Below are 25,031 nucleotides of genomic sequence, written 5' to 3'. Positions count from 1 at the left end.
AAAGTGGCTGTGGTTATCCCAGCATCCAGATAGGCCATGACACTAGGACAGAATAGGAAACCGAGGCACATTTATTAGGCAACTTTTAGGAAAATGTTCAAATGTCCTATCCGTAATTTGCGTTTGATAAACTTCAAATAAGAAAACAAGTTCTATGGTGCCGTTGGCTAAGCTGTCGCTAATTTAGTCTTCAGAATATTCTGGGCAATTTCGCCTGGAAAACCTTGAATACTAGAGGCGTGAGTCTATGATCACTTCATACTATACACGTCTCCCCAGGCGAGGTATGCAAATACCGTGATTTTGAGACACACCCGTGCTCATGGATCCTCTACAATCCATTCCCCGACCTCAACCCGCTCCTCTGATAATACCTCCACTTCAAAATGATCTTCCACTTGTCCTCCCGGGCCTCCAACCCGTTCAATCACAATCCACACCTGGTTTTGAAATTCCAGACTAGGGGATAAATCAAAGTCTTCCACTCGCACTCCCGATGCTGCGTCGCAATAGCTTCCGTCTTCTGAAGCAGCCAGTACCTGTTTGTAGGGACCCTGGCCGAGTTCCACAGTCATCAATACCGGCGACGGCGCGACGGAACGAGACCCAATCTTGGACAATTTATTTCTCGCAACGAGCTTCAGTCGGGTCAAGCGAGACGTCTGCAGAGAAGCCATCATTATATCTTTGCCAGGGTGGAGAACACCAACGTCAGATAAGGTCACTCGACGGCCAGCAGATTCGGAGGCCAATGATTGCACGGTGCAGGGGATGTCAGATGAGATCCATAGCGTGAAGCGACCAATCTGGTCTGGTGCAAAGGTCGAGCACACGAGAGTGTATACCCCCTTCCCAAGAGACTTGGTTTCGGCCAGGGCACACCCGCGACGGTAGTCACCACTGTCGGCTATGATGTCTCGATTGCGCACTTTTGAAACGCGTTGGCCATTTGACCAGAAAATCTTCACGTGGATTGCGAGTTCGGCTTCATCTGACTCTAGGAGGATGGATATATCCGTCTTCTCGGATACCTGCAGGCTGAATTGAGGGTTGAATGAGTAACGGGCCGACTCTGCGTTTCCGCCGGCTGTCAAGGAAGTCCAGGAACCGACTGCCTTGCTTAGGCACATGTACTTGTCTCGTGAGGGCGCTAGAGATACCGGATGAATTGAGAAAGCGGATAGAGTGAAGTTTTGAGGCGCGGAAGGCAGCGATTGCTCTGAGACCACTGCGGTATATGTTGTATTTGGCGGCATCTCAAGTCTCATCAGTGTGTTTGGAGAGTCGACGTATGGTCCGCGGTGAAGTGCTCCGTCAGTGAGAGATACACGTTTGCCATCAGCCTGGAAGATGTAGATACTAATGAATCCCAATTCCCTATCTTTAGGGTCGGAGTCCTTCGTGAAGTGATGGTGGTCAGTTTTGAAATGTTTGCCAAGCAGAAGCCACACGGTACCCCCAGTCTCGCTGTAGACAGAAAATTGGGGATTCTTCACGAAACATCCAGAGATGACACGCCCTTGAGAAAGGTCCCAGGTGAAGTGTATATCCTGTCGATGTTTAAACAAGCCGGGGTTCCAGTTCAGATATAGATGTTCAAAGTTCTGCAGGACTTCTTCACAGTCCATCCAAAAGGTCCCTGGCGATAGAGGGGACGATAGATGATCTCGATTAGCCCGTAGGCTCGCAGGCACCGCGCCAGCCCATGGATTCTTCAAGAGGAACTGGCGACGCCCTTGGGCCTCCTTCATGTCTAGAATCGCATAGTCATGTTCGCTTACTAACCCCAGACCTTGCTGTTCCAGCTCGGTTAATCTTCCAGTACCAATAGTCAACACCACATCGCCATAGGAAAATGCCTTGAACAAGCGGCCCCAGATCTCATCGGACGTGGCATCATCGTGATGCAAAAAGACTTGTTCGGGAATCCAACCGGTCAGTACCCATAAGTCGGTCCCCGAATTGCTTCCGGGAAAATCATAGCCTCCTCGGACTTTCAGGTAAGCCTTTTCAACCAGTGCAGGCCATAGGAAATTGGGATTCTTCCGGTCGATCACATGAAGCGATCGGGATGTTTTGGAGGATGGCAAGCGGTCATCTATGACTACCTTTCTAAATGAGCCATTGAAATAAAACGAGAATATGTATTTCCCAGTTGGCGAAAGAGTCGGGCTGGTAGGATCTCCTTCACAGGGATACATGGCGGGGGATGCATGCTAATTTAATTAGATTAGGTCAGGATGAGAGAAAAAGATCTTACCTTCCCTAGCCCCCGTTCTGATCGAGAGGTAGTAGCGCATAGGCTAGCAACCACGGAACAATCTGTGAGTACATCTTGTACTAAATCGGTCATTCCTGTCACCGACATGACCGGCTCGGCGCCATTGGGCTGCTGACTGGCAAGGATATCCGCAGGTCTTTTCCAACCGGCAAATATATCACCTTGACATTGTGACAGATGTAAGTCTGGCGTGTCCCTATACCTGGTCAGATGGCGAAAACGGCACCCTTCTGGAAGAATTTCAGACATACGTAAAATGTGCATCTTCATCATATGTTACGAATTCTGTCGGGACCGGTGGACGACTCCATGGTGGAAAGATGAAGCCATTGAGCTTTGCGCCTTCGAGAATGATAATTTCTTCGCGGGTGGTGAGCTTTCGCGTAGATGTGGGGAGCCGCAAATTGGATGCAGCGGCTTTTGGTTGGGCGGCTGATCGCCAGTCGGTAGCGGATTTGATCGCTTCGGCTCGAGTAATGAGTTCCTTGCATTTGGAGTCTAAATTCTTTTTGTCATCGGGGGATGCAAGGCGCAAGGCCCTCATGTAATGTTCGGCGGCATCAATGGCGGCCGCGAGTGCCGCCTTTTGCGAGGTTGCGGCGGTGATGGCTTCTTCGGCTTGCTAACTGCCGATTAGCTTCTCCGGGGGTTATCAGATCCTGGGGGGAGGAGAGAGGGGCGAGACAAGGAGAGTGAATAATGGGACTTACCTGCGCCTGAGACCGAAGTGATGATGCTGATAAAGACGAAGATGATTTTGGGATGTCCCCATCGGGTCTAGCCATAGCTTCTAGAGGCTCTTCCAGTCCTCGTCAGGGAGATTCGATCGTCGTGCGTCCAAACAGCTCGACGATGCGCCCCGCAATGCACTTCGGGAGACGAGCCTGACCTGACAGGCATCGACCTCCACGCCAATCAGCTGTAGTCCTCTGAATCGAGATAAAGTGGGCTTCAATTCTCGGAATAACAAGTTCTCTGTGTCCCTGTCTAGTTCCGAACAAATCTTGTGTCGTCCGAGCTCGTGGGTGTTGTTGGTGGCTGGTGTGAATTCCCATTGGAGGTTCAGCCTTCGGGCGGCCGAGTGGACCTCGGTTCGTTTCGTCACCGCCGCGCCGAGGTGCTTTTTGCCTGTGGTCTTTCCGGTTATCAAGCTCGGTCGTGCTCTTGTCGGGTGACATCGGTTACTATGACCTCGCTGTCGATTCGTCTATCATCATCTGTGACTCTCTGATCGGCTTACTTCGTTCCTTTGCTCTCTCCAACGGTCAGCTCTACCATCTCCGTCTTCGGAGTAACTGTCATCTAGAGGGCCCCGCTCTGATTTCCCCTTTCATACACTTTCGCCGTCTTTTTTTCCCTTTCCTTATTCTTCTCTCTGTTCGTCGCAGAGTGATCGGGCATTCATTTTTCCAGTAGAGATTATGGCTGCTCAATCAAAGCCTGTTCTCTCCCCATGGGGCAGCGCAGTTGCAGGCGCGACAGGCGCAGTCCTAGCCAATGCTATGGTATACCCGCTTGATCTGTGAGAGATCCCACCACAACCGCAGAATTGCCAACCCACTCGGAAGAAACCCCCACTAACCTGTATATCCTTCAAATAGAGTCAAGACGAAATTGCAGGTTCAAGTCAAGTCCGAAGGAGGAGAGAAGCATGAGGGAGTCGAGGTCTACGAATCTACTATCGATGCGATCACCAAAATTACCGAGAAAGAGGGCATTAGCGGGCTGTACTCTGGAATTGCCGGCTCTTTGCTAGGAGTTGCCTCGACCAACTTTGCGTACTTCTATTGGTACAGCATTGTTCGAACTCTCTACATGTCCTCCCACAAAACCCCCAAGCCCCCCCGGAACTGCGATCGAATTATCACTCGGTGCTGTTGCTGGTGCCGTGGCCCAGATCTTCACCATTCCCGTCTCGGTCGTTACTACACGTCAACAGACACAACCCAAGGGAGAGAAGAAGGGCCTTATTGAGACAGCCCGAGAGGTGGTAGATAGCGAGGACGGCTGGTCCGGCCTGTGGCGCGGTCTGAAAGCCAGTTTGATTCTGGTTGTCAACCCAGCCATTACCTACGGTGCCTATCAGCGTCTCAAGGAAGTCTTCTTCCCGGGAAAGAATAACCTGAAGCCCTGGGAGGCGTTCTGTAAGTGATGTGGTTTACTTCTTTTGCTTCTTCAGGCCTACTAGCACGCCATACTAATACACTCATAGTCCTTGGCGCCATGTCTAAGGCCCTGGCTACCATTGCCACTCAGCCTTTGATTGTTGCTAAGGTTGGCCTTCAATCCCGCCCACCCCCAGCCCGGAAGGGCAAGCCCTTCAAGACATTCGGCGAAGTTATGAAGTTTATTGTTGATAACGAAGGCCCATTGGCTCTCTTCAAGGGTATCGGCCCACAGATCACAAAGGGTCTGTTGGTGCAAGGTCTACTAATGATGACCAAGGAGAGGTATGCCAAAAAAAAACCCCTCTATCTATCTCCAGTTGCAATCGCTAACTTTCTTCCTAGAATGGAAATCCTCTTTATTGTCCTGTTTGCTTATCTCACCAAGCTTCGGAAGTCGAAGCTGCAGAAGGCCGCAGGCGCAGTTGCTGAGCAGGCTAAGACTAGCCTGCCTGCTACTTTGAAATAGGCTGCCCTATCTCAACTCATTCGGTGCCTTTCTTCTAATCTTCTACGCCTGGGACATCTACCAAGAACTCTTCTTCTTCTTTTTCTGTCTAAACGGCGTGTCGGCTTCTCCTTTCTCATGCGATTCTCCCTGCCTGTCTAGATTCCTTCCGGCTTTCGACTTTCGAATAGATGTCTGATACTGTAGAAACATATTGTTTCTGACCAGATTAGCGTCGATAGATTTGTACATACACAGTCGATTTTGCAGTTTTTTCAAGTCTATCATGATCAATACTTCCTTGAAAAAAGGATCCATTATTTATTCCCTTTTTCACGTTAGCATCGAAAGTTCTGTTAGTTTGGAAGTGCAATGAAACTCCGTAGTTTGTTCCATTGTCGTAGACTGACCGGCAGAATGACTGTCGTACTAACGTTTCTCGGCAACGGTTGTCCCGCGGAAGTTGAAGCGCTCCCGCCACGGCGATCACCGACCTTCCCCAACAACCCTCGGCTCCCCAGCTCACCCCTCTATAGTCCTGCCACTGCGAGGGTATGGGCCGATATGCGATGGCCACCATGGAGCTCCGAGTCAAACAATGACGACCAAAACAAGGAGTCTGACTCCATATTTCCGCGCTCCGCACCCATAACAAACAACCTCAGCTCGTACCTCGACTGGGAGGCCTTTGTCGAACCCAGAACTCTTATCCCGACAGTCGTATTGACAAGCGGCATTCTATTCGGCGTACGATTTCATCGTCGGTACCTACGCCGTATCCCCGACGCGCCCAGCATTTCGCCCTCTTTCCTGCGCCATCGCTCTATCTTCGGGAAAGTCACCAGTGTCGGCGATGGAGACAACTTCAGGATCTTCCATACACCCGGCGGAAGAATTGCGGGATGGGGCTGGTTACCGTGGAAGAAAGTCCCGACGAACAAGAAGGATTTGAAAGATAATACCGTTCGTCTCTCTCCGCAATGCTGTTCGCTAGGCGCCGTTCCAGCTAACGTTTCCCTCGAATACAGATCCACATCCGTCTTGCCGGCGTCGATGCACCCGAACTCGCTCACTTCGGTCGTCCAGAGCAACCATTCGCGCGCGAAGCCCACGCCTGGCTCACGGAGTATCTTTCAACCCGTTGCGTACGCGCCTCTGTTTACAAGCAAGACCAGTACAGCCGTGTCGTGGCAAGCGTGTTTGTGAGGAGGGCGTTTGACTTCCCACCATTTCGGCGGAGAGATGTCTCGTACGAGATGTTGAGACGTGGCCTGGCGACTGTTTACGAGGCCAAGGTCGGTGCGGAGTTCGGAGGTGATGCGATGGAGCAGAAGTATCGCCGTGCGGAGTCGCGGGCTAAACGCCGTTCCAAGGGGCTGTGGAAGGATATTGGATCTGACTGGGAGAGTCCGCGGGAGTATAAGACTCGTATGGGCAAAAGCGACCCGGTTGAGAATGGTGGGAAGTCGAAATCCAAGTCTTCAAAGTGAATGTCCTCCGGTTTGCAATGTCGGGTTCATATGTTACGAATTTCTTTCACCTAGTATGTACTTAGATACCTGCATGTTGCGATTATATGATTACAGCTACATAGTATGTAATATTACAATGACCTTTGTTCACAGGGCCAATCAAGACCCGGCTCCTTTGTATGGATATTATGCAATTCGAGAATAGCTATACAAGCACGAGACATATTCTTCGAGTCCCGAATCATGAGAGGGTATATTGAAGCCCAGAACTCAGTGTCCACCTAGTAAAAGCGCGACCCATTGGGTCAAAGCGACTTCGATTATAAATATTTATACACGGCCAATATGGACGATCAGCAGAATCGCCTCTCGACCTCTGCGAACAGCTTTGGAGAGATCTCGTCACTCGAGTTGCCCTCTACCCGCCAGAGGCAGCCGCGGCGATCGTAGTGATCGAGCAGGGCCCGACTAGTTTCTTCAAACTTCCGCAAGCGTTGTTTCCACGTATCGATAGAGTCGTCCTCCCGCTGGGTCAGCGGTTCGCCTGTAACGTCGTCCTTGCCGGGGGTCTTTGGTGCATTGAAATCCGTGTTATAAACTCGCCCGGATGGTTCGTGGACCCAGCGTGAGGCGATTCGATTGAGAATGACCGAGGCTGGGGTAATGAGCTCCACGACAAAGTTCACCGGGACAAGGGTGTCCAAGGCTGTGGCCTGAGAAGCGGTACGAGGGAACCCATCAAGGATGAAGGATGCGGCGGACGAGATTGAGGGAGACGGGGTTGTGGTAGACGAGGAGATTGGTGATGAGGCGGATTGGGTCTTTTTATCAGATGGAGGGAGCCAGCCCTTGGATGTCAATTCGGAGGAAATCAGGTTCAGGATCATCGAGTCCGGGACAAGGTTACCGGACTGCATGGCGGCCTCGGCCTGAACACCTATCAGATTGGTTAGACATTGGACCTATTGTTTGCGCGGAGCCCCAAGATCGGTGTTATCAATAGAAAAAACTTACCCAATGGTGTCCTGCGACGCACATTCTCGCGCAATAGGTCGCCGGAGCTGATGGAGGCTAACTGAGGGAACCGAGACAGCAAACGCTCGGACTGTGTGCCTTTGCCAACTCCAGGTGCGCCGACAAGAATGATCCGTGCGGCCTTCTTCAGGTTCTTTGATGAGTGAGACATGCTGGAGCAATATTTGGGGTAAATGGAAGGGTGCTTCCAAAAGGTGTCCGGGGTTGGTCCGATATCAATCGACAATTCCCCGAGAGTGGAACGGTTCCTGAAAAACGGCGCGGGTGACAGGGGTAAGTAAAAGACCAGGACTCAGAGGGAAAGAAGTCTGAGCGATGGGTTATTGCTGATACATCCCGCGCGCGAGAGAAAGGAAGAAACCGGAGCAGTATATAGGTGCTAGTAGCACGATATCGAGGGTCTAGCGCATATGACCAATTTCGCGACTCTGTGGGGTTGGCTTGCTTTTGCGGGTTCTCTGTCTTCGGCAACCGGTGAGGAGAGAGCCCCCGAGGGAAACGATACCTAAGCTCCTTAGGAATGCGATGCGCCCGCGCGATAAAGCTGTGTATAGGCTCTCAAAACCGACAGAATGCAATTGATCAGGATTATGGAGGTACTGATTCGGCACGGACGCTCTTCACATGCTCTTACCTGACCTTGGCTTCTGCCTTTCTGCCTTAGTAGAGTAATAAGTAATGCCTTGGTGCCTTGGTTCTCAAGGTAATTAGTGTCACGTGTCCGAGTCGCGTTCGAAGTCCGGCGGCGCGTGAAAGTCGCGCGTCCGCCCTCGATAACGGAGGTGGTCATCCAACCATACCAAGTCTAATTGTTTCGTCTTGTTACTCGATCAAGACCCGGGCCAGCACCATGATCCGACAAGACGCCCACCGAATCGATCCTAAACGCAGGACAATCATCGATCCCAAGAAAAGGCAGTTCGCCGCACCCATATACAAGCAGCAGGATTACCCATTTCGTCTAAATTTGTACGACACGCCGCCAACAGCAGAGATCACCCTTGAGCAGTTTGAACAATGGGCTATTGATAGACTCAAGAGTATGACGTTCTTGGCGAAATTCTTATATACGAATTGCTCACTAATGTTGATATAGTTCTCGCTGAGATCGAAGCTTGCTCCTATCGCAACAAGTCCCCCGCTGAAACCGCGTCGCACATCACCCCTCTTCTCCAGAAATTCCTCCCTCTTTCCTCAAATACTTCATCTGCGACCGGCGCCGCCGACCTACGCTTGAAGAATGAACGTCAAAAAGATCATTATTCCCACTTCATCCTTCGTTTGGCTTTCTCCGCCACGGAGGATCTGCGACGACGATTCGCACGCGCTGAAACGATGCTCTTCCGATTCCGTTTCCAGAATGATGACTCGAGGGAGCGACGTGCGTTCGTGGAAAGCTTGAGTCTCGATTGGGAACCAGTCAGTGACGAGGAACGTCATGAAGTCAATGAGAGCTTAGCCAGCTCGACACCTGGGCTGCGTCGTGTCGACGAAGAGACCTGGTACAAGGTTGATTGGGAGAAGGTTCCCGAGCTTATCGAGCGCCGAAATGTGTTCCTGAAGAAGGGCAAAGCCTATGTTCCTGGAAGGGAACAGCTAAGCATGATTATGGCTGAATTCACAGCTCGTCTTGAACGTTCGCTCGAAGTAGGTCTTGATCACATCCTATACCTTTGCCCATATGATTGGAAAAGAACCAGCTAACATAACAAAGTTAACGAGCCGTGCTCTTCCGCGCTTAGACGAGGATGACCGTTTAACTCCTATTCTGAATCACCTTTCGAAGAACTTCGGCAGTGCCGACTCAGTATACACCGAAGGCGAAGGGCATGTTGATGGTACAGCAATCACTGCAAGCTCCATTGACTCTCTATCTCAGCACTTCCCACTGTGCATGCGCAACCTACACACGAATCTCCGCAAGGATAACCATTTGAAACACTTTGGTCGACTCCAATATACCCTTTTCTTGAAAGGCATTGGTCTCTCACTTGAGGAATGTATTCTCTTCTGGCGCCAATCTTTTAAGGGCAAGACAGACGACGAATTCAATTCACAATACAAGTACAATATTCGTCACTCATATGGTGATGTTGGTGGTGATGTGAATCGCCGAGGACGAGGGTACCCTCCATACTCGTGCCAGAAAATTCTGCAGGATAACAATGTCGGTGTCGGCCAGGCACACGGCTGCCCGTACCGCCATCATTCAGTTGATAACCTTGTTGGACTGCTCCAATCCACTGGAGTTCATGATAAGGAGGTTTTGCGTGGAGTCCGTGAGGACGTGGGCAAACAGCGTTTCCACATTGCTTGCAACCGAGTGTTCGAGTGGTCTCACAAGAGCGAGATCAAAAAGGTCAAGGAGGATGGAACCTGGACTCAAGCAGATCTGGATACCATTGTCCACCCCAACACTTATTTCAAGCGCAGCTACTTGCTGAAGCAGCTGGCCAAGGCTCCAAGCCGAGATACTTGAGCGCGGCTCACATGTGAAATTTTCTCACGAGGACATGTCGACTTCGTCCGAGGTCGTGCAATTGGGTCAAATGGCGTTCAGGATGGTTGCTTGGATTTGTACATTGCAAGGAGGCATTTAGGAAGAAAGGATTGTTCGCATAATTTTTTTATTTTGATTTTCTTTTCCATATTCTTCACAAGTAACAACGTATAAATAACAGAGAATTTTTTTTTTTTTACGGGAGATGTGACCACAGCTGATTCCCAATAAATCCGAAAGGATCAGAATGACCTTTCAAAATCAGGTGCCCAGCAACGGGTCAAGTCGATCTCCGCTCGACGCGAAAACAATTTCATCAATTGGAATGACGGAAACTGTCGATACTAATGTGTTTTTTGTAGTCGGCGTTGAATGAAGAAAGGAAGAGAATGCGGCGGCAGCGACGAGATTTAAGGCGGGCAGGTACGGTTGGCGGCAGTGACCAGAAGCGCTGCAACCTGGCCTTAATCGGGGGAAACGGTCACCTCCACACAACATACTCACCTTGTGCTTCCTTCTATCCAAGTAGCAGACATCGGAGCATCTAGATCTGGGACTAGGTTGTGCTCCGGTGTGGTTCTTTTGTCTAGAGTTCCCAGGAATCTCTTCAAACCGAGGCTTGATTGCGACTTGATTCGCTCCTTGCCCTCCCCCTCCTCTCCTTGTCAACACCGCCCCCGAGACCTCCAACCCCAACCACAACAATGGATTTCGAAACTCTGAAGGATCAATGGAGTGACGTGGAGGATCGTGATGGTATCCGCCTGAGCTGGAACACGTTCCCGAGCTCTCGCATGGTTCGTACTTGCGGCTGAGCGCAAGTCGCTCTACACCGATTGCATCACCTGCTAAGACTCGATATAGGAAGCCTCGCGCCTGGTCGTTCCCATTGCTGCCGTCTACACGCCATTGAAGGAGAAACCAGATTCTCCGTTGCTTCAATATGAGCCCGTCAGCTGCAAGCAGCCTTGCCGAGCTGTTCTCAACCCATATGCGTAGGTGTTTTGGTAGTAAGCTGGGCCTTGAACATCGGACTGACCGCTGCTAGTACTGTCGATGTCCGCGCGCGGATCTGGATCTGCCCGTTCTGCTTGTCGCGCAATCCCCTTCCGCCTCACTATAAGGATATCACCGAAAACACGATACCCCCCGAGCTTCACCCGCAGAGCACCACCATCGAGTACCAATTGGCACGACCCGCTCCGGCACCCCCGATCTTCGTCTATGTTGTCGACACGTGCCAGGAGGATGACAGTCTCCAGGCAGTCAAAGACTCTCTTGTGATGAGCTTGTCCCTTCTGCCACCGAACGCACTGGTTGGTCTGATCACCTACGGCACAATGGTATGCGCAACAAGCCTCTCCCTTTTATCACAAGGCAAAGCCAGTATGCTGATTCATATCATCTAGACTCAAGTTCACGAGCTTGGTTACACCGAGTGCGCCAAGTCATACGTGTTCCGCGGCAACAAGGACTACACCGCTAAGCAGGTTCAAGAAATGCTGGGCCTTGCTCAGGGTGTTCGCCCGGGTATGCCCCCTCAGCAGCAACCGCAGCGCCCTCCCCTTGGCCCCGCGGCCCGCTTCCTTCTGCCAGTCCAGCAAGCCGAATTCCAGATCACCAACGTCCTCGAACAACTCCAGCGTGACCCTTGGCCAGTGGCCAACGATAGACGTGCTCTCCGCTGCACCGGTGTGGCTCTGAGCGTTGCCGTTGGTCTTCTCGAGACCTCTTTCCAAAATGCCGGTGGACGTATCATGAACTTCACAAGTGGACCCGCTACCGATGGGCCGGGTCAGGTCGTTTCGCCCGAGCTGAAGGAGCCAATTCGTTCGCATCACGATATTGACCGAGACAACATCAAGTTCTATAAGAAGGCTGTAAAGGTACGTTTCTGATCATATCGGCCTTTTGCATTCCTCCGCTAACAAACCACTAGTTCTATGACAACCTCGCTAAGCGCGCCGCGAACAATGGTCATGTCATCGATATCTTCGCTGGGTGTCTGGATCAAGTTGGTCTTCTGGAAATGAAGAACCTGTCTAATTATACCGGTGGCCACATGCTTCTGACCGATAGCTTCACCTCCTCTCAATTCAAGCAATCCTTCGTACGAGTGTTCGACAAAGACGCCAATGACAACCTTCTCATGGGCTTCAACGCTTCCCTCGAGGTGCTTACTACCAAGGAGTTGAAGGTCACCGGTCTCATTGGTCACGCGATCTCTCTGAACAAGAAATCAAGCTCGGTCGGCGAGACAGAGTGTGGCATTGGCAACACTTGTGCTTGGAAGATGTGCGGTATCGACCCATCCTCCAGTTACGGTGTCTACTTCGAAATTGCCAACCAAGGTGGCCCAGCTGCTGTGCAGCCTGGTCCCCAACGCGCCATGATGCAGTTCTTGACATACTACCAACACTCCTCCGGTAACTTCCACCTGCGCGTGACGACTACTGCCCGCCCTCTAAGTGGCCCTGCGGGTGACCCTACTCTCGCCCAATCATTCGACCAGGAAGCTGCCGCCGTACTGATGGCTCGAATTGCCGTTTTCAAGGCAGAGGTGGACGATGGTCCCGATGTCCTGCGCTGGGTGGACCGTATGCTGATAAGGCTGTGCTCTCGCTTTGCGGATTACCGGAAGGACGACCCGACATCATTCCGACTGGAAAAGAACTTCACCCTCTACCCTCAGTTCATGTTCCACTTGCGACGAAGTCAATTCCTGCAGGTCTTTAATAACTCACCCGACGAGACTGCTTTCTACCGCCATGTTCTGAACTATGAAGATGCCGGCGACTCGCTGGTCATGATCCAACCTACCTTGGACTCCTACTCCCTGGAGGCTGAGGGTAGCCAGCCCGTCCTTCTGGACTCCGCTTCCATCCAGCCCGCTCACATCCTTCTCCTTGACACCTTCTTCCACATTCTCATTTTCCACGGTGAAACCATTGCCGAGTGGAGGAAAGCCGGTTACCAGGACCAAGAGGGCTACGAAAACCTCAAAACCTTGCTGGAGCAGCCCAAGGAGGATGCCAGGGTTCGTTTATCCTCTCTCTAACTTCCCACTGTGACCAAAAACTGATTATCTGATAGGAACTCATCTCCGATCGTTTCCCCCTACCCCGCTTCATTGTCTGTGATGCCGGCGGCTCCCAGGCCCGTTTCCTTCTGTCTAAACTGAACCCGTCAACCACCCACACTACCGGTGGATACGGTGGCGGTGTGTCTTCGCAGACCATCTTCACCGACGATGTTTCCCTGCAGACATTCATGGATCACCTGATGAAGTATGTACCGATTTATTTTCATCCCCCAGTCTTTATGCATTGACTAACCATTTGAATTAGGCTTGCTGTTTCTGGCACTAGTTAGTTGTAAACGAGACGATAGTCATGAGAGCAAAGGGCGGTCTGATATCGACCCCTCGGGTCTTGTGTATCTTTAGCGGTGATTGAATTTCATTTTGACGCAATATAGTAGTAGATTGAATGGATTGATACCAAGGCATTGAAAACCCCACTATGTAGCAGTGTACATACCGAGTACAGTACATATTACGCTATATTAAGTACCAGTCCAAGTGGCTCACGTAGATCGATGGGGCCGTGTTTCGCACTTGCCCCATCGCCCCAAGTCAACAAGCTACCCGATCAGGAACAGAGCTCCATATCACGTGACGTTTACACTGAGGGCTTTTCCTGATTTGCCCTACTGCCAATTTCGGCCACTCGCTTGTCACTAGTGGCATTGTGGGTCCGCCGACTCGCCGAAGACTTTGTTCAATTCCGCGTCTCTCTTTTTCTTTCCTTCTCATCCACCTCTTCGACAACCAAAGGCAGATTGACTACCTTTCGCACTCGCCATGCGTAAGTATCATCGCCTTCTTGGTCCAATTAATGGCGGCTAACCTTTCTCTCATGCAGCTCCCAAGTTCGACCCCTCCGAGGTGAAGATCATCCACCTCCGTGTGACCGGTGGTGAGGTCGGAGCCCAGTCTGCTCTTGCCCCCAAGATCGGTCCCCTTGGTCTGTCTCCCAAGAAGATTGGTGAAGATATCGCCAAGAACACCCAGGACTGGAAGGGAATTAAGACCACCGTCCGTCTTACTATCCAGGTAAAATCAATTCCCCCAACCACTCTTAGCTCTGGTCAAAATACTAACTTCTCCTCAGAACCGACAGTATGAAACCTTCAACCATTGGATGCAAGGCATCGATACTAACAATTGAAACAGGGCTACCGTCTCGGTCGTTCCCTCCGCCTCTTCCCTGGTCATCAAGGCCCTCAAGGAGCCCCCTCGTGACCGCAAGAAGGAGAAGAACATCAAGCACAACAAGTCCGTCGCCTTCGACGAGATTGTTGAGATGGCCCGCACCATGCGTCCCCGCTCCATGGCCAAGACCCTCCAGGGTACCGTCCTTGAGATTCTCGGAACTGCGTTCTCCGTTGGCTGCCAAGTTGACGGTCGCAGCCCCAAGGATGTTCAGGAGGACGTCAAGGCTGGCGAGATCGATGGTAAGCTCTTCGTCCACCTGTATATTTTTTGATCTGTTTCGCTGACTCAAATAGTTCCTGAGGAGTAAATTTTTCCTCTATAACAGGAAAAGGGTGGTCTTCTGTTTTTGTAACAGCATCAGCCTGCTGAAAATGCGGCGCTAGTTGCAGAATACGAATTGTGCCTACAACAAAAAAGATATTCATGAGTCATGACTTGATACCTTTGCTTTCCGCGCTCTGATGCGAGTGACCGAATGAACAATTGGATCACCCTCGCATTTTGTTTCTCTCCGTTCGTATAGATTTTCCCCGTTTCTGCTTTTCGTTTTCTCCAATGCCCTTTCTTGGTTCTTCTCGCCTTCACTCCCACTGGCGACGAAGTCCCTGAAAGCCCAGACGTCCCGGCGCACCCCATTTTCTCCAAACACCTTACAACACTCTGGTCCTTGCCGTTCTTTTCCTGCGGGAACTGGACATATCTCATTGTGGCATCCGACTTATTTTAAGTAAGGGAGAGCAACTGATCCTTTACTCACCGCGGTATCCTTGGAGTGCGCTTGCGTGCTCCGTGGGTACAGTGGTCCATTTTTGTGGTCTACATCCCGTCAACAATTACCTCTGGATATTGTTTGATTCGCGTAGCTTCGTAGGCTCAGCTTTGTTTATTTAGAACTTCAATTGAATGTCTCTTGTCAATTCTTGCATCTGCTAAAAGTAACTGTGTTTTACTGCACCGGTCGAGATCGAATGTCTTGCCTTGATCCTTGATTGGTCTGTTCGATTAAGATTTCTGCCACGTTCTTTCCGGCTGAGGGATCATCCAGTACTACGGAGCAATGACCAGACTATATGATCGTCGCCGAGTCGTGTTCTGATGTCCCCAAAGATAGTGTACTATGTACAGACAGATCCCGTCCATCTCGTCCATTGAATATTCTATTTTTTCCATATGACTCGGATATTTGATTGCACGCATGTCTACTAGTACTATGTTTCTCCTGCGGTGTTTAGCAGCTCACGGCTATTGCGGCCGCCTGCATGTTGCACTTCGGCGCGCGGCATGTCTGCCACTACTGGGACATATACCTAACACCTGGGTAGGTACGCATATATATTTCGGGAATGGTGATTTCAAACGGATGGCATGACTCGTACTAGTGATTCCACCAGAGTTACGTCGGTAAATTGAAAGGATTTCCGCCCCTTGCCCAGATCAACACCTACCAGTGAGCAGCGAGCAGCGATCTCCCACGCAGGAAGCATCTAGATATAGTTAGTAATGAATCCGTAGGTAACCTACTCATGTGTTTGCGCCGCAGGCCCCTGGCCCCAACTTCCCCACCGCCATATGGCGATGAGCTTGTTTTGCGCCATAATAGTACATATGAGAGCAGAAAGTGTCCAAGTACCTTTCTGAAACACTTCAAACAACCGCTATTCTACACCGTATCGCCTGGAGACCCTGCAACGGCATGCCACATAGAGAAATGTTTCGCGGATAGTCGTGTTGTGGTGATTGGATGCTTAAGGCACAGGATCCAGACCGTGTACAGGGGGAAGTGCGAGCGATGCCTACGCTATGAGAGAGATTTAAAAAACAAACACACAACTGACTATGAGTGATTACGATGCAGCTAAGGATAACTGGCCCCAGCAGGCCCAGAGTTGATAGAGAGTGAGCTCCACCGATGACGATCTTTGCTGGAAGGCCGTCCCTGATAAGGCGCTGTTCGTGCACCACCTCCCCTCCACCTCCACTCACACTCGGACGGCGGTGGAGACTCGAGGAGCGGGAGTCACAGTGCACGGTTCCTCTGCTTAGACAAAGTGGGTAATCACTAAAGCATCGCTGGAGAATTACTGGAGCCTTACCCACCGCATTGATTCGACCTAACATCCGTTGGTAGCCCTGGCATGGGGTCGGGGAATATCGAAGGTTGGACAAATGAGCGGCGGCGCTGGGCTCCAGGATTCTCGCCGCAACTCCTTTTGAAACCGGTACCTGCCGGCTTCATCTGGGACGATGGCGTCCGTACCACCCGACCCGCATGCCAAACAAGCGTTGGTGTGTGGGAGGATGAGGATGGGAGGGTGAGTATGCCGATCTCTGCAGCCTGTGGGTGGCTCGAGTGGATTAGGGGAGCATGTCGATATAACATTAGCAGTGGTCAGTGGAACGTCCCTCGAGGCCGTTGGGATGGAAGGTTCGAATATTCCTCGGTGTGACCGTGCCACTATCCCTTTTGATGAGGGAGGCGCAGGCGATGGTGGTGGTGGTGGGAAGGAAAGAGGAACAAGGGGAGGGGTCAGATTCCTTGTGGAGGAGCTTTAACACGCATTTAGAGTACCAATAATAATCCACTATGTACTCCGTTCTCTGTTCTCTGTGCTCCGTATGTATGGATAGCCCGGACAGTGGAAATGCAGATACCTAGACAATTGAGGCGGAGGCGAAGGGATAGGATCGCGACATCCCTGTCAGCAACCCCAGAATCTCGGACCCGGATAGGCAAAGATTCGCAAATTGGATGAGGCGACCAAGGCAAACAGGGGAGCGCTTGTCACCGGGACACGAAGCGATGGCAGATGGTGGATTGGTGGCTGCAGGAGGGGCGCTTACAGCTGTGCTTTTTTTGGGATGGTCGCAGTTGTAGGCCAGGTTCTCTAGGGTCAAGGGGAGTGAGATGTGTCTTTTTCTTCCTTTTTCCTTTTTTTCTTGGAAGTGCTGGTAAGCTGGATTCCTCCCTTTTGACTGCAGGCATGAAGTACGGTGTACGGAGTATGAAGTACCCCATATAGAGTACTTTGTACGTAGACTATACCTCAAGCACAAAGATCCGAATTTCATTCTGGAGGCAGGTGGTGGCGGCAGGAATCAGGTCTAGCCATGCGTATCTCATCACTAAGGTTCCGCCCAACTCCATAGTAATCATTTGAAGCTCCACCTGAGAGCACAAAGACAAGAACGGGCTCGACTCGATCATCACAGCGGGGCGTCACCGATCCATGACTAGTCGTCTGGATGGGACCAATGGTCCACTGACGTTGGTCTCTTTATGGAGACGCCAACCTAGAGGAGGGTTCAGCCGTTGGATCAAGTGGAGCCCCGGTGGAGTAGGGGAGGAGAAGGGGGAGGAGAAGGAGGGCTGAGGCACTTTTGGAGGACGAAAGAGAGAAGAAAAAGAAAAAAAGGGAAAGAAAAAAAGGGAAAAGGGAAAAGATGGAGGAAACAGAGAGGGAAGGCGAAGAGGCAGGTGCTCCCCTAAGATTCAATCAAAGTCCAGGAAGGTGCGACCGGGCTATAATATAATACCATACCATCACTGTCAAGTAACCAGGTATTAGGTATTAATTTATAGATACACATCATAAAGACTTAATATAACAAGATATAAGTAACAAGTAGTAAGTAATAAGTAATAAGTAATATCTGATGTCTATGTCTGAAAATCCTTTAGCCAAGCTGTAATTTAGTAAAAGAAAAAAAAAGCTGCCGTGACGATCCCGCCTTCTCCCCCCCCACTCGGCTTGGCTGGAGGGCACTGGTGGGCATGCCTGTGCAAGTGTGTAGTGTGTATGACTCTTTTTTTGTAACTTACCCTTCTGCAACACTCTGTCTACCTTTGACCATATCCTCTCATCCCTCACTCTCTCATCCCCATCCTCATCTCACCTATTCTCCCTTATCATCGCCGTCTCCGCCCTCCCTTGGACCTTGTCGACTCCATTCAGCGCACAATTCTTGCCAAGATCGCCCGCATTTCATTGGCCCACTCGTCTCGGTCACCAGCAGATCGCGAGCTGGTCTTGCCCCTTCTCCCTTGCATTTGGCTCTGAGAATCGAAACTCTGCTTGTTACACCCTGTCCTTTGACTCTTATCGACCTTCTTCAACTTATCGCGGGGACACGCTCTTTTTTTTTTTTCACGGTCGATGACGATATTAGGAGCCAGGTACACACCTTGCTCCACTCTTCACTACGCGGGCTTGGAAAACCCATAATGAGGTGTCGGAAACGCATCAAGGAGGATGCTTGCTGAATTTTCACGATCTCCAACTGACCGTGTGTTCATCTTCACCCGAAACCCCTGGTAGACTGCCATCGGTCGTGGTCGAATAGGAGACCGACCGGCGGTGGTCGAGGTGGTGTGAAGATGTTTCCGACCGTCGCGCAGTTCCCTTCGGTTCAACCACATCACCACCTTCATTATTCTACTTATGATACCCAAAGCCAACCATACGATGCGAATGACCCGAAATTCCCCATTCAAAATGATCCCTCAACCCTTTTCCACGACCCATCTTCTCGAACGCGCCTTCAGTTACCGCACCCGGTCCAACGCCTCGACCCCCGCGATGCCTTTGGGACGAATTCGACTTCAAATTCCGCAGCCGAACACGCTTTAAGAAGGAAAACACCCAACGGAACTCTGGCTGCTGGATACGATGGTACCCCTGGCGATACGATGATCCAACCCGCCACCAAACACATCCTGGTCTCCCCGATGGAGTCAGGTCAATTTCTTGCTCCGCAGACAGGTCTGCAGCCCGAGACCTGGTACCCGGCTGTTCTCGACCCGTCCATTTCGATGCATATGAACTTCCCACCTGTCTTCAAAAACGACGGAAGCAACCCGATCGCTGCGGGGGAGGTGGTTCACAATGTAAATGGGACGAGTTGGGTGCGTCCTGTGAACTACCCGCCGGGAATTGACTCGGTGCTCAATCAAAGCCTTCCCTTGCAGGCATCTCAGCGATTGATGTTGCAGAATGGTTCCTACATTCCGACCGTTTTGCCCGCCACGCTCCAGCAGTGTGTTGGGCCAACTGCCTCCGCTGGATCTGGCCCATATGGACCATACTGGCCAGATGGTGTTTACATTCCTTACCGTCCTGCAGCCTTTCGAGATTCACGCTTTGGCACACCAACTCCTACAGGATCCCCCTTTTTCGACCCCGGTCAACTTAAACAACCCACATTTAACCAACAACCTATACAGCGCGAGGGCCTCGTTGACCCGGCGCTTGCATGGGCCCAATCTTCTGCCGGTATCTCTCCCCATGATCATATGATGAAGACTCATTTTCCACCTCGACATTCTGATCAGCTACCTTACCATGCTCGCGTCAATCGTCCGGCGTCGGGATATTCTACCAATCCTCTCAACAATGAACCTATAGCTTGGAAAGGCAGGGCTTCCGCACATGATTTCCAGCCTCAAGCACCCCCAACATCCGTCAACGTGGAGTTCAAAGAGAAGATTCTCTCTTGGGCACATAGCGTATATGTTGATTTGCTTGCGACCATCCACCAAGCTCGCCGCAACAGTATTTCCAATGGTGGTGTTGATGGCCAAAGTCAGCGCTTTTTAAAACCAAGCATCTATCCAAAACCCCCCTCGCCAACCGGGTCTTGATTTCTCACAAGGCACCGTTCCCGAAATTACTCGACATAACAGTTATCCGTCCACCCAATATGACTTGCAACGCCAAAAGCTTGGCCTTTTGGCTAACCAGAGAATGGGAGACGTCCCTCCCGTGCCTCTTAGTCGCGGACACGTCCATGGTCGACGTCCATCTTTGAATCAATTTTCTCAGCATAGAAGTTCCGATGCGCAGATACGTGACACCGGACGTTTTCCAGGTGCAACCACGGCCCCTCGGTTTCCCGGAACTGTTTTCAATGAGGGCTCCCCTGTGGCTAGCGCTGTGTCTGCTCTCGAGATGTTGTCCCACCTATGCATGGAGAGTCGCTGGGAGTGGATTGATGGTATGCTACTTGGTGGATGTTTGGCATATGGTCTTGGTGATTATCACAAGGCCATGCGATGGTACTCGCGAATCATCGCACGCGATGCGACGTAAGAAGCACCCTCGAATTTGATTTTTCTGATCTCCTGATACTGACTCCCTGGAATTAGACATGTGGAGGCTATCTCCAACCTAGCCGCAACCTTATTGGCCCTAGACCGTCGAGAAGAGGCTATGCAAAATTGGCTTCGTGCTGTGAAACTACGCCCAAGTTTCTTTGAAGCAATCGAACATTTGATTGGACTTTTGTGCACCAGCCACCGTGGCAAGGAAGCTGTAAATATCATTGACTTCGTTCAGACTTCCTTGCGCCACCCCAAGGATGGAGATTGCTTCAAAGCCGACGAGCATGCCAGCGAGCCCGAGAGTGATGCCGATAGCAACGTGTCTGACATGGGGATGCATGACAAAGCGTCGTTCGACTATGAGGACGATATGCGGCGTGTCCAGAACTTGAATTTGGGCTCACCCGATGGTAGCGTTATTGGATTTGCAACTAGCGGATATGCTATCGCTGGCTCAGATAATGGCAGAATGCTGGCTCTGGTCCATGCTAAAGGCAATATGCTCTACGCTCTCGGCGACAATAATGGCGCAGCAGATGCATTTGAGGACGCAGTTTTAATTGCGTCAGGGAGAAGACGGCATGGAATTCAAAGTCTCATCAAGCAGATCTTTTCTGCCTTTTCTCTCAGCCCCAACAGCGGCTATCAGTCGCAACCTGGTCCCAACGAGAGTGTTCTGCTTTATCCTGACAGAGCCTTGCAGACATCAAAGCTTGTCTTCCAATCGGGTGGAACACCCCCAGGCCTGAAGTATGTGACCGAAGGTATGTCTCGAAACGCGGCCATCTCAACGACCAGCAATTCTCTCTTGTCCTTGGCAAAGATCTACCAGGATGGCATGTCAACCGTCTCCTCTGGGCCACCGAGATCCGCACCTGGAGTCCGAGACATATTGGCGCTCTATTACCTTTCTCTATCCCTTCAACCGAGTCCCTCTACCGCAAACAACGTTGGTATTTTGCTTGCCGGAATCCAGAATAGCCCTCCTGCAAGAGGGCTTGTTCGCCCAAATGGAGAAAGCCAGCACCCCGAAATTCCGGGTGTCATGCCTGGAAGTGGCATTTCATTGGCGTTGGCATACTACAATTACGGCTTGCACCTTGACTCCCGGCACGCTCATCTCTACACCAATCTTGGCAGCCTTCTCAAGGATATCGGCCAACTTCAAGCCGCTATCAAGATGTATGAGCAAGCGGTTCAGTGTGATGGTAATTTTGATATCGCACTCGCGAACTTGGCCAACGCCGTGAAGGATGCCGGGCGGGTTAATGACGCCATATCATACTATCGGCGCGCCGTTAATGTGAACCCTGACTTTGCGGAAGCGGTCTGTGGATTAGCAAATGCTCTGAACTCTGTGTGCAACTGGAATGGCCGCGGTGGCATCACCAATGGACAAGGGTTCTGTGACCGCTGGCACGTGGATGATCGGGGTATGCTTCGCGATTCCCAAACAAATGATAGTGGTGCCGGTTGGATCAAGCGCGTCGTGGATATCGTCGATCGGCAACTCAAGGAAGGAGAATATTGGGGCCGCGGTTTGTTGACTCGAAGCACAGCTGAGCAACTTGTCGCTCAGTTGACACCTATATTTGATTCTGGCCGTTTTGCCTCGAGCCGACAGTCTTCCATCGCCAAGATCCTGCAGTCGTGGGCTGGGCAAAAATGGGAAGGGTCCCGGATTGTCCGCCTCATTGAACGTGCTACGCGAGCACTCACGTGGCAGTGGTATCAGGATCGCTACGTATATGGCAAGGATTATCCAGTTTCCAAGTACCGGCGACCACAGCTTCCGGCAGCACTCAGTGCACCTAATGCTCCGACCGTCCTACCCTTCCACACCTTTACTTGCCCACTCTCTGCGAAGCAAATCCGCCAGATCTCCCAGCGTAATGGCCTCCGAATCTCGTCTTCGACTTTGAGGCTTCCATGGCTTCCCAGTACGGTGTATCGACCACCGTCGCCACCCAAACCATATCTTCGAGTTGGCTATGTTTCATCGGACTTTAACAATCACCCTTTGGCGCACCTGATGCAATCAGTATTCGGATTGCACAACACGAATCGAGTCAAGGCGTACTGTTATGCCACTACCGGTAGCGACAAATCCGCCCATCGACAGCAAATCGAGAAGGAAGCCCCAGTCTTCCACGATGCCAGCGGATGGTCTGTGGATCGACTAGTGCAGCAAATTGTCGAGGATGAGATCCATATTCTCATTAACTTGAACGGTTACACTCGTGGAGCTCGCAACGAGGTCTTTGCCGCACGACCCGCGCCGATTCACATGTCTTTCATGGGCTTTGCCGGCACTCTTGGTGCGGAGTGGTGTGATTATATTCTCGCTGACCAAGTCTCGATACCTCCTGAGACGTTGAGTCCCGGGCAACGGTCGACCCACATCGAGGATCGGATCCTCGAAAGTGACAACGGCGAGGAACTTGAGAACTGGGTCTACGGTGAGAAGATCGTTTTTACACGCGATACATTCTTCTGCTGTGACCATCGACAAAGCGCTCCTGATGCAGGAGAACGACTTGGGTCGTGGGACGATGAGCAAATGCGTCGCTGGCGAATGCGAAAGGAGCTCTTCCCGAAGCTTGGCGATGATAAGATCATCCTTGGTAACTTCAATCAACTTTACAAAGTGAGTGTCTACAATGCCCCGGCCCTACAAACCGACTCGTTCGGATAAGCAACTAACCTTCTTAGATTGAACCAACTACATTCCGAACATGGCTGCGCATTTTGGCGCGCATCCCAAATGCCGTTCTTTGGTTGTTACGATTCCCGGAATTGGGCGAACAGAACCTCCGCGAAACAGCCAAAGCATGGGCTGGTGAAGAAACGGCGTCCCGCATCATTTTCACGGACGTTGCACCGAAAAATACGCACATTGCTCGTGCTAAGGTGTTGGACTTGTTTTTGGACACCCCCGAGTGTAACGCCCACACGACCGCCACTGATGTCTTATGGAGCGGGACTCCCTTGCTCACGCTTCCGCGATACAAGTACAAAATGTGCTCTCGCATGGCGAGCAGTATCCTAAGCAGTGCCCTCCCCGGTTCCGAGGACGGCAAGCAAGCCCGCGAGGAGCTGATTGCCTCGTCCGACGATGACTATGAGGCCAAGGCAGTCCGGCTCTGTCTGGACCTCCAGTACTTGCCTGGTGGTGAAGGCCGCGCCAGGGGACGTCTAGCGGACATGCGACAGATGTTGTTTATGCAACGGTACAATAACAAACTCTTCGACACGGCGCGTTGGGTTCGTGACTTGGAAGATGCCTATGAGGCGGTTTGGGCGCAATGGGTGAATGGCGAAGAAGGCGATATCTGGTTATGATGTGCACAGCGAAATTATACCCCTTGAGCGATTTCTTTTATTTTCCTTTTCCATGGTTTTTGTTTGCATCTGGGATCTGTCATTCATCTACTATCATCTATCATTTATGCAGGGAATTCATGGGATTGGGATTGGATTGGGCTTTTGATGGTCTGGCATTGGAATTGTTGTACACTGTATGGGAACATAGGCAGCACTGGAGTTGTTTTATTTTTGTCTCTCTTTTTGTTTCTCCCTTGGATAGAAATTTTTTTCCATCAGGTGGCTTTCGAGCCTAGAATTTTACATTCGTTCTGGAGTATCTCATCTCACAAGCTCCAAAGCACTTATTATTTCCCTCGTAGATCTTTAGAAGGCTTTGCTGAGTATCGAATATGGGGTATACTACCTATACGCAGGTGTACAATGCCCCCTATTATCGACATCGACCACAAGCACTCGGTTTTTGGCGGTCTTTGGGATGTAAATTTGGGCTGTGCAACCAAGTTGACGCTCGTGGCAGGTGGTGGCTTAGCTCAAAGCTCCGGGCTCAGTCAGAGCTCAGGAGCACCTGCCAAGTTCAGCATAGCAAAGCTCAAAATATCGATCAAAAATGAAGTCAGTCTCCGAAAGAAGGAATTGTAGATATGCCGTCACCACTCGAATCGATAGAACGAGATACTAGTTCAGACGGTACGGAATACTCCGTAGGTGGAGGGAGATGACCCAAAAACGAGGCGGGAGAAAGGAAGAAAGAAGGGAGAAGAAGACGGTGGCAGAAAGAGCACCAAGCTTCTCTCCATATGACAACTCATAGAACCTTCCTGTTCTAGGAAGATCGGAGTGATCTTGGTCTCAGGAGGGTTTAAGGCCCAAAGGAGTAAGCGACTGCGAAAGAGCCGATCGGCCATAAGGTAGGCAACTCAACAGCACTAACGGTTCATCCCGACCCGACAAACCCTAAATGCCCCCCAAATCTCAAATCTTTGCCTTTTCTCCCTTTCTCCCGCATGCTGGAAAACCAGGAAATGTTTTCTTCCTCGATTGCATAGCCTGGGATCGAAACCCACTTTTTCTGTGTCTGTTTTTCTTCTTTGCTTTTTTGCCCTTTCCTATTTTGCACGGCTTGTCGATCAAAGCTGAGCTTACTTTGGGACTTATCCCCGGCGCGTAACAAAGAATCCAAGTCGGCGGGTCCCCACGGCACGGATTTCCTGGCACAACCCCTGTCCCAATATACCCAGAACCACGGATTTGCTCGGCCAATATTACAGGGGGTCCCTGTCAGTGGCTAATAATGACCTTCTTTCCTATTTTTCTTTGCACGGGAAGAAATAGTCAATTTCCCATACCGGTTAATGCTGTCTCTACTCAAAATCGAGTTTCCAGGCTGGCGCTCCGACAGGCGGGTAACTTTTATGAGCCAGTCCGAATAT

At 51.0% G+C, this 25,031-nt stretch overlaps 9 protein-coding genes across 9 annotated transcripts; 7 read left to right on the top strand and 2 right to left on the bottom strand.

Annotated features, from left to right (window-relative positions):
- Positions 1-320: 320 nt before the first annotated feature.
- Positions 321-3,066, bottom strand: N7533_002179 (calpain-like protease PalBory; the record flags this gene model as incomplete). Its single annotated transcript, XM_057098829.1, has 4 exons — positions 321-2,216; positions 2,261-2,477; positions 2,533-2,903; positions 2,992-3,066. The coding sequence occupies 4 exons, from the start codon at positions 3,064-3,066 to the stop codon at positions 321-323; spliced, it is 2,559 nt and encodes an 852-aa protein (XP_056963965.1).
- Positions 3,067-3,702: 636 nt separating this feature from the next.
- Positions 3,703-4,915, top strand: N7533_002178 (putative peroxisomal carrier protein; the record flags this gene model as incomplete). Its single annotated transcript, XM_057098828.1, has 5 exons — positions 3,703-3,803; positions 3,883-4,098; positions 4,121-4,425; positions 4,494-4,731; positions 4,792-4,915. The coding sequence occupies 5 exons, from the start codon at positions 3,703-3,705 to the stop codon at positions 4,913-4,915; spliced, it is 984 nt and encodes a 327-aa protein (XP_056963964.1).
- A 396-nt stretch (positions 4,916-5,311) lies between these two features.
- On the top strand, positions 5,312-6,384 carry N7533_002177 (thermonuclease family protein; the record flags this gene model as incomplete). The annotated part of the gene is made up of 2 exons (XM_057098827.1): positions 5,312-5,857; positions 5,923-6,384. The coding sequence occupies 2 exons, from the start codon at positions 5,312-5,314 to the stop codon at positions 6,382-6,384; spliced, it is 1,008 nt and encodes a 335-aa protein (XP_056963963.1).
- A 335-nt stretch (positions 6,385-6,719) lies between these two features.
- N7533_002176 (adenylate kinase ADK2) lies at positions 6,720-7,552 on the bottom strand (the record flags this gene model as incomplete). Its single annotated transcript, XM_057098826.1, has 2 exons — positions 6,720-7,303; positions 7,381-7,552. The coding sequence occupies 2 exons, from the start codon at positions 7,550-7,552 to the stop codon at positions 6,720-6,722; spliced, it is 756 nt and encodes a 251-aa protein (XP_056963962.1).
- A 699-nt stretch (positions 7,553-8,251) lies between these two features.
- Positions 8,252-9,880, top strand: N7533_002175 (DNA primase subunit PRI2; the record flags this gene model as incomplete). Its single annotated transcript, XM_057098825.1, has 3 exons — positions 8,252-8,441; positions 8,498-9,048; positions 9,116-9,880. The coding sequence occupies 3 exons, from the start codon at positions 8,252-8,254 to the stop codon at positions 9,878-9,880; spliced, it is 1,506 nt and encodes a 501-aa protein (XP_056963961.1).
- Positions 9,881-10,605: 725 nt separating this feature from the next.
- Positions 10,606-13,273, top strand: sec23 (GTPase-activating protein SEC23; the record flags this gene model as incomplete). Its single annotated transcript, XM_057098824.1, has 7 exons — positions 10,606-10,698; positions 10,766-10,896; positions 10,950-11,244; positions 11,311-11,787; positions 11,841-12,938; positions 12,995-13,188; positions 13,249-13,273. The coding sequence occupies 7 exons, from the start codon at positions 10,606-10,608 to the stop codon at positions 13,271-13,273; spliced, it is 2,313 nt and encodes a 770-aa protein (XP_056963960.1).
- A 490-nt stretch (positions 13,274-13,763) lies between these two features.
- Positions 13,764-14,484, top strand: N7533_002173 (60S ribosomal protein uL11; the record flags this gene model as incomplete). The annotated part of the gene is made up of 5 exons (XM_057098823.1): positions 13,764-13,767; positions 13,825-14,015; positions 14,074-14,081; positions 14,136-14,416; positions 14,471-14,484. The coding sequence occupies 5 exons, from the start codon at positions 13,764-13,766 to the stop codon at positions 14,482-14,484; spliced, it is 498 nt and encodes a 165-aa protein (XP_056963959.1).
- A 1,828-nt stretch (positions 14,485-16,312) lies between these two features.
- N7533_002172 (uncharacterized protein) lies at positions 16,313-16,730 on the top strand (the record flags this gene model as incomplete). The annotated part of the gene is made up of 2 exons (XM_057098822.1): positions 16,313-16,514; positions 16,564-16,730. The coding sequence occupies 2 exons, from the start codon at positions 16,313-16,315 to the stop codon at positions 16,728-16,730; spliced, it is 369 nt and encodes a 122-aa protein (XP_056963958.1).
- Positions 16,731-18,552: 1,822 nt separating this feature from the next.
- On the top strand, positions 18,553-23,616 carry N7533_002171 (uncharacterized protein; the record flags this gene model as incomplete). The annotated part of the gene is made up of 4 exons (XM_057098821.1): positions 18,553-19,756; positions 19,779-20,259; positions 20,320-22,921; positions 22,987-23,616. The coding sequence occupies 4 exons, from the start codon at positions 18,553-18,555 to the stop codon at positions 23,614-23,616; spliced, it is 4,917 nt and encodes a 1,638-aa protein (XP_056963957.1).
- Positions 23,617-25,031: the final 1,415 nt, after the last annotated feature.

The sequence above is a fragment of the Penicillium manginii genome, assembly GCF_028828005.1.
Source record: "Penicillium manginii strain IBT 31320 chromosome Unknown utg000002l:1.0-5564898.0:1.0-5567710.0, whole genome shotgun sequence".
NCBI classification, from domain to species: domain Eukaryota; kingdom Fungi; phylum Ascomycota; class Eurotiomycetes; order Eurotiales; family Aspergillaceae; genus Penicillium; species Penicillium manginii.
This window is presented reverse-complemented; position numbering and strand designations above follow the sequence as displayed.